The 7,556-nt window shown below is 56.6% G+C and overlaps 1 protein-coding gene across 1 annotated transcript in view; it reads left to right on the forward strand.

The window, feature by feature from the left end:
• ARSI (arylsulfatase family, member I) overlaps nt 1-428 on the forward strand; it is a 2,643-nt gene extending 2,215 nt beyond the window's left edge. The window contains exon 3 of the mRNA XM_010024397.1: nt 1-428. This exon is cut by the window's left edge and continues 956 nt beyond it. Within this exon, the coding sequence (XP_010022699.1) occupies nt 1-428 (428 nt within the window).
• The last annotated feature ends 7,128 nt before the right edge of the window (nt 429-7,556 follow it).

A 7,556-nucleotide genomic window follows, 5' to 3' on the forward strand; every position in this document is an offset into this window, starting at 1 on the left:
ATCCAGGATACAGCGACTGGATCCCCCCACAGACCCTGACCAACTTCCCAGGGAGCTGGTGGAACCTGGAGCGTCTCACCAACGGCCTGAGGAAATCCGTGTGGCTCTTCAACATCACCGCTGACCCCTATGAGCGCTACGACCTCTCGGACCAGCGCCCAGATGTGGTCAGGACCCTCCTGATGAGGTTGGTGCACTACAACCGGACAGCCATCCCGGTGCGGTACCCCGCGGAGAACCCCCGGGCTCACCCAGACTTCAACGGCGGTGCCTGGGGACCTTGGGCCAGCGAGGATGATGGAGAGGAGTGGGAAGGCGGTGGGGAGCCCATGAAAAGCAGGAACAAGAAGAAGAAGAAGTGCAAGATCTGCAAGCTGCGCTCTTTCTTCCGCAAGCTGAACACCAGGCTCATGTCCAACCGCATCTGACGGGAGACTCCCTCAGCATCGACCCAGCCTGGCCAGGCTGGAGCTCTGGACGGCAATGCCATGGGTTGGAGCAAGGCAGAGGGACAGATATGGAGATGGACAACATCCATCCATCCATTACTTCTCCTTGCACCTCAAAACACTTCTTCTCTCTGGCTGGACCAGTGTCCGCAGGGACATGGTCCTGGTGGGCAAATAAGGGTGATGTGGGCTCAGCTGTGCTGCCTGGTGGTGTTGTACATGTCTGCTGAGCTGGGCTGGCCCATGCACAGCCCCTTCCAAAGAGAGAGGCCCTTTTCTCAAGGACTCTGCAGGCAATCACAAGCTTTAAGTGTTGACCATTGCAACGGCAGGAGGAAACACGAGACCCTGGGGTGGCTCTGCCTGCAGGTTGTCCCTCATCATGTCCCTGTATATGCACATGCCTGACTTCTTGCCTGCTTCCAGGCAGATGCTGCCTTTGCTCTTGCTCTGGGAACTCGAGGGCCTCCCCCAAATCCAAGACCATGGCATTTCCCTGTTATACTTCCTTGTGGAAGGATGGATTCCTGACCTTGGATGTCACACCTTAGACCGCCATGGCTGGACTCAGCCTTGCCGCTACAAGGACCGTGGGGCCATGATTTCTCCCATCCACTGTCTTGGGGGGCCAGGAGCAGCCCCTATGAGAAATGATGGCCCATAGAGATGTGGCTGGATGCTCTCAGAGGACAGATTTGGCCCCACATTTGGGAGGCAGATTTGCCCCAAGTTCTGGTGGATTTCACATGGATCAGACACCCAGCAGACCTCTTCATCCACAGGGTCTTCCATCACTATGTGTACAGCTGTAAGCACCCATGTTCCTCCCCATGCATCCCATGCATCCAAGCAGCCAACTACCCCTTCCCAGTGTTCCCAGTGCTGGGGCTGCCTCCATCCCCACATCCCCACTTGCAGAACCTGGGATAGAAGGAACATCTCAATAAGGTCTCTGCAGAGGCTGACACGCTGCTCTGTAGCTGCAGGGCTCCGAAGCCATGGAGGGGACAGGGACAACTCTTGCCTGCCAGCACCGCACTGCATCCCCTCGCTGCAGATGGGCACCACTCTCCCATCAACACCAGCACTGTGAAAGAGGGGAACACCTCCCCATCATCATCCTCCTGCCATGGGGAGCCAGCCCCTGCGGCAGCTCGGGAGCAGCGCCGAGCCCCCCGCGCATGCGTACGTGTGCTCGGAGGAGAGCTGGCGAGGATGAAAGAGGGTAAATAGCTTGAAAAGCATTTGGGATGCATGGTGCATTTCCATTTACACAATGTGTTTTACATTTCTCCCCACAGGTTTCTCTTGGTGCAGCGTGTGTAGGCGAAGGCCCTGCTGTGAATTTTGAAAATAGTTATTTTTGTCTCTGGAAAATGAGGCCCGTTAGGACTTGTCAGCTCTTGGATGAGCAGTGTGGGCTTTCTTTTTTATTTTTTTTCCTCTTTTTTACCCCCCTCCCCCCTCCTTTCTCTCTCCCTTGCAAAATAACATTCATTTAAAATCTGTCATTGAAAGATGTGACAATTGGCAGTGTGCACGCTGAATACCTTTCAGTGTGCTTTCAAGCCCTGTGTGTGTGAGAGAGGGACGGGGACGGGAAGAGAATGCAATGACACATTTGTATTTTTTTTCCCCCTTCTTACTCTTAGCTTGGATTATTTGGGGGAATTGGGATTTTCTATAGAAACAAAGAAAAAAAAAAAGAGAAAGCTGACAGCAAGGCAGAATAGAGGAGACCTCTTGTTGTAGAGATAAGAAGGAGTTTGCAAAGCTGGAGCATGGCGGTGCGTGCACCGGTCCCAGCTGCTCCATGCACGCCCATCACCGTGCCATCCTCTTGATACCCTGCAACCCTCTCAGCATCCAGGGCAGGTTTCAGAGGGGGACTCAGCTCCTCCATCAGCCCCTTCTCCATCCCTGGCTCCCTTAGCACATTGCTCTGTGGGGACCGGTCCCTGCAGCATCACCCCATCTGAGGCGAGCTCCAGGAGGATGCTGCACATCCCCAAACTACCTCAACCGTCCAGCCGGATCCCATGGGATGCGCACCACTCGTGTGCCCGCTGGCTGCAGCACCAGTTGCCATTTGGCAAAGGCAACCAGTTGCTGAATATAAAGCAGTGCTTTGCTGAAGAAGAGGAGGCTGCTGCAGGCTGAGCTGAAGCTGGGCAAGGGGTGATGGCTGCGGGGGGCTCCAGGACAAGGCACTGCAAAGGGAGAACTGATGCCAGAGGGAGCAGAAGAGCAGGGCTGGCCATGGGGCGGCGACAAGACTTGGGAAACAGCTTTCATTTCCATATTTATATAAATGCATCCAAGTTTAGTCCTTCTTTTATTTTTTTTTTTCTTCAAAAATGGAAATTTCCATGAAAACATGTTCGATTTTGCTCCCTTCACTTTTACTAATATCCCCATGACAAGGTTGGTCTGGTCTTGCTTCATTTCTAGTTGCTGATCTGCCAGGCTGGGCTGGTGCCAGGTTCACGCAGTCAGCCTGGCCATAGGGTTGGGTCTGTGTTCTTCTTTTATTTGAATTAAAAGAAAGTTGCATTCTGATTTTTTTTTTTTTTTATAAAAAGAAACAGTTGAAGGAAAGTCTTAGTCCCTGAAAACAAAGATGAAAAGTTGGCAGGAGCATCTCTGGGTGCTCCGAGAGCCTGAGGACAGCAGTTGTGCTTCACCTCTGTTTCCAGTCCTTCTGCATCTGAGCACTGGGCTGGGAAGGGGGAGGTGGCAGCTGCTGCTTGGGTTCCCCATCCCAGCACTGCTCATTAGTGGTGTCTGAAGGAAAGAATAAAGAATGTGCCCAAATCCTGTGTTTTCACACAGTTCAAGCCCCTTGAGAGTGCCTGTGCTGTCTGGCTGTCAAGGGGTTAATGCAGCTGGTGAGATGCTTGGGTGGTGGAGATGTGTTTGCACACACAGGCTGAGCACTCCCCTCCTTCCCAACCACTCTCCAAAGAGCAGTGCAAGCCCAAGGCTGTCCCATACTCCGGCAGGAGCTGGGTGCACGATGGGGCCCTGTGGAGAGGATGGGGCAGGAGGATGCATCTGGGGCCAGCGGGGCTGGGAGGAGGTGAGAGTGGTGTGGGATGGAGGGGCATAAGATGATGATGAGGATGGGGATGGAGATGCAGGTGGGATGGAGTTGGGATGAGGATGCAGATGGGATGGAATTGGGATGGGATGGGGATAAAGGTGGGATGGAGTTGGGATGGGATGGAGATGTGGATAGGATAAGGATGGGGATGGGGGTAGGATGGATCAAACGAGATTGGAGGTACCTTTCCAGCCCCACAGGCATCTTCCACCTGGGAGAGGGAAGGGAAGAAGCCCAGTAGGAGGAAAGGGGATGGGCATCTTACCAAAACGCCATGGTGGGAGGGTGGCAGGGCACCCTGGGCACCTCGCGCTGGGGAGAGGCTGCTCTGGACCAGGGGCTGTATCTCATGCCAGGCAGTTGCATCCTTTCTCCTTCCAGGGGCTGAGGACGAGTGGCTTTGCAGAGGTTTCTCCTCACCCAAAGCCAGCTCCAGGGAGCCGTGTGGCTCCTGCTGGGGGTCCCCAGGTATCCATGGCCATGTCCATAGGAGAATCCCTGCCCACAGACCCTGCTGTTAGGGAGAAGGCTGCCCTAGGGACACCCTGTCCCAGGCAAAAGCAGTTTCCTGTGGCCGCAGGAGTGAGCGCTGGGACCCACAGGGACAGGGCACGTCTGCAGACACAACTCTCAATGTAAATCAACTCTCCTTACCATGGTATTTATAATCTTTATCTAAAAATAACCCCAAATTCAGCTTCCCATAGGACAGCAACTGAACATCCCCCAGACCCCAGCTTGTGTGTGAAACTGTCCCAGTAATTCTGGGATCTCTGCAATATGTAATTGGCAGCTCCACTGGTTTTGCATGGGAGGAACTGCTGCAAGCTCCCGGAGGCCCATGAAGCCCCCTGGGAAGAGGGGGGACCTGCTGCAGCTCCCCAGGGCCACGCTGGTCCTCCCTGAGCCCATCCAGTGCATTTGGGGTTTAGCATCAGATCTCAGGTGCCCGTGCTGGGCTGCAGAAACCCGCTGTCTGTAGGGATATTTGGGAGAGCAGGCTGCGTTTCTGGAGACAGCCCAGTGATGGAGAGGAGCTGCTGGGGATGAAGGTCTCCATCAGGCGGTCAGACCCGAGCACGGCAGCTTGGCTCTCCAGAGTCCTGCGGGAGCACATCTTGGGTTGGCCGGGAACAGAGGCATCGGCCAAAGGGAGACATCCAAAGAGGATCCTGAGGCCTTTGGGAGAGGTCTGGGACTGCTGCCCTCCGCTGGGAGCTGGTGGGAGAGCCCCCAGCCCGAGGGGACGGTCCCATCCGGAGCTCCTGCTCCTGTTGGGTGTTCTCCAGGCACCCAGGAGCGGAGCCACACAGCGGTTCCTGCTTGGGAAACACATCACTGGCAAAGCAGAGCATGTTGAGCACCCAGAAGCCTGACACCCCCTCACCCTCAGAGAGGGAGAAAAGCCGAGGAAAAGGGGAAAAAATGAATAGAGTGCGGGAAGGGAGAACCCTTTCCTGGAAAGGCACATCTGCCAGGCAGGAGAAACCTGGGGAAGGAGGCAGGGTCCCCATGGAGAGCTTTGGCATCCCCCCTGCCCTGTGTGAGGGTGTCGGGGTGCAGAAGAAGCCCTGGAAGGAAGGAAGGGCCAGATCCCTCCTCCTGGCTACGGGATCATGTGTGTGTGGCTGAACACACGTGCCAGCCTGGGGGTGGCGCGGGAAGAGGGGCCAGGTCACATTGCAGCGCCCATGGGGCACGTATGACAGCAAAGGCAGGAGCGAGGCGGGGTGAGCTGCCCCCAGGCATCCGTGGGTCTGGTGGGGGGGCTCTTCCTCTGGTCCTTTGGCTCCAAGGGCCTGGCAGCAAAAAGCTGGAGGAGGAAAATATTCCATGAGCATCCATCTGGCTGCTCCAGCTCCCATAGCAGCCCCCTGCCTCCTGGATGGGACGAATGAAGCCCCCTTTGTGTGGGAGCAGGATGAGGAGGAGACAGGCATGAGCAGGGTGGTGTTTTGGGGACCACCATATTCCCAGGGCACAGATTGCACATGTACATCACCCGTGGTACCCGGTGTGCTCTGTCCATGCAGTGGCATGGCCATGTGGGTCTGGAGGCCATCAGCCTGTGGGGAATGTGGCCCTATGTCCTGTCCATGCAGTGGGAATTGTGTCCCTGGCACCAGGGTCCCCTCCGGCTGGGCCACGCAGGAGCGGGAGGCTGGATGTGGGGATGCAAGGTGCGGATGAAGGTGGGTAATGGTGCAATTAATGGAAAAGCCATTAGACCTTTCTCCTCCTCCCCCTCTTCTTCCTCACTCCGCCACTTGCTGTCCTCCTCCACTTCCACCTCCTTTCTTCTCTCCCTCTCTCTGCTCCTCCTTCTCTATCTCCTCTCAAAGATTTCTCCCTATTTTTGTCTGGTTAGAGCCTTTTCTTTTCCTTTTAACCCTTCCATCGCAGCCTGAAAGGGAACTCAATCCATCTCGGCTGCCAAAGGCAGTGCTCTCCCAGCCGGTGGTGGAAGCCCCTTCTCTCAAGGTCGTGGGAGCTCTTTCTGTTGCAAAATCATCCAGAAACAGGGCAAAAACTTAGGAGAAATCTCTTTGGGTAGGCTCAGAGGTGGGAAGGTGCCTGGAGTAGTGTAGATGGAGAAGGAGGTGCTGGATCCCCAGTGGGTGCTGGCAGCAAGGTGGGCTCCGAGGGAAACCTCCCCCTAAGGTCTTGGCCCTCGTTACTTCACTTTCATTACCCTTCTTGTGTCTTCTCAAGTTAAATGCAGCAGCAAAAACCCTGAGGAGGAGGGGGCAGACCTTCCTCCTATCCCACCCTGAAATCTCCAGCACTGCCAGCCCTCCCCTGCAGCGCGATCGGGGCCACCCCCTCTGGGGACCCCGGCTGATGGCAGGCCAGCCTGGGGACCTGGGGACCTGCCATGATTTCTTCAGCTTCTCCTGACACACTTCTGCTCCATCTGCTCCCACACGCCCCAGCGTCCCCCATCCCGCAGCCCCCCAGCCCTGGGGGGGGTGCTGCTGCAGGGCCTATATTTTGGGGGGAAAAAGCAGTTGCCGGGGCGACAGCATCCTCCTGCAATATGGAAACCCAGGTTTCCATGGAAACCCTTTTTGCCCCAATTATCCTACCACTGCCACGTCCTTTAATTTGCCTTTAATATTTGCGTTTTGGACGTTCACCCCCTTCCTCAGAATCTGGGTGACCCCTGGGCAGCCCCCGGGGCCGGGTCCCCAAGCAGGGCCCTGGTCCCCACGGGCAGGTGGCGGGTTTGGGTTGCAGTTGCCCCGGCAACAGAAACAGGGCGTTTCTGGCAGCGGTGGTCGCCATGGGGACGGGGATGCTGACGAAGGCTTGGGAAGATGCGCAGAACAATCATTATCTCCGGGCTTGTCAATCAAACATATTCCCTTATTTACCTCGGCGAGGAGAGAGCCCCGGGAGCACACGGAGAGGGAGGGAGCGAGAGGAGAGCTGCTTGCCCCAAACTCGGCACTGGGGAGGGAGCATTTCCAGCCCCTCGGGATGGCCACCATCACCTGCAATCGCTTCACCGAGGAGTACCAGCTCTTTGAGGAACTGGGCAAGTAAGTTGGAGATGGGGATGGGATGCTCGGAGTGGGGCTGTGCCCCGTCTGGGAACTGCCGGAGATGGGGGAGAGGAGACAGGCAGGGAGCAAACGCACTGGGGAGTGGTGGGGGGAGATTTGGGTTACGATGGGGGCTGCCTGCTCCATCCCTTCCCGAGTCCGGGTGGCTGCTGACGGGTGCTCGGTCGGGAGCTGGGGTCACTCCAGGGGGCTGGAGCTGCCCAGGGAAGGGGGCGGCTGCCACTCCTAGGGAAAAGCCGCTCCTGAATGAGGATGCTGCTGGCTCCCCTGGGAACTTCTCCAGCTGGGAGGAGGGACAGGACAGCGGAGGAGGAAAACCAAACAGCGGGTGCCCCTCGCATTACCTTAGGGAATTTCTCAGTGTGGATTCACCGCGGTTTGGCTGGTTCTGCAGGAGACCCAGCCTGCCTGGCAGCCCCTGGTGGCTCTTGGACAGTG

Source organism: Nestor notabilis, unplaced genomic scaffold (assembly GCF_000696875.1).
Source record: "Nestor notabilis isolate BGI_N333 unplaced genomic scaffold, ASM69687v1 scaffold7131, whole genome shotgun sequence".
Lineage (NCBI taxonomy): Eukaryota > Metazoa > Chordata > Aves > Psittaciformes > Psittacidae > Nestor > Nestor notabilis.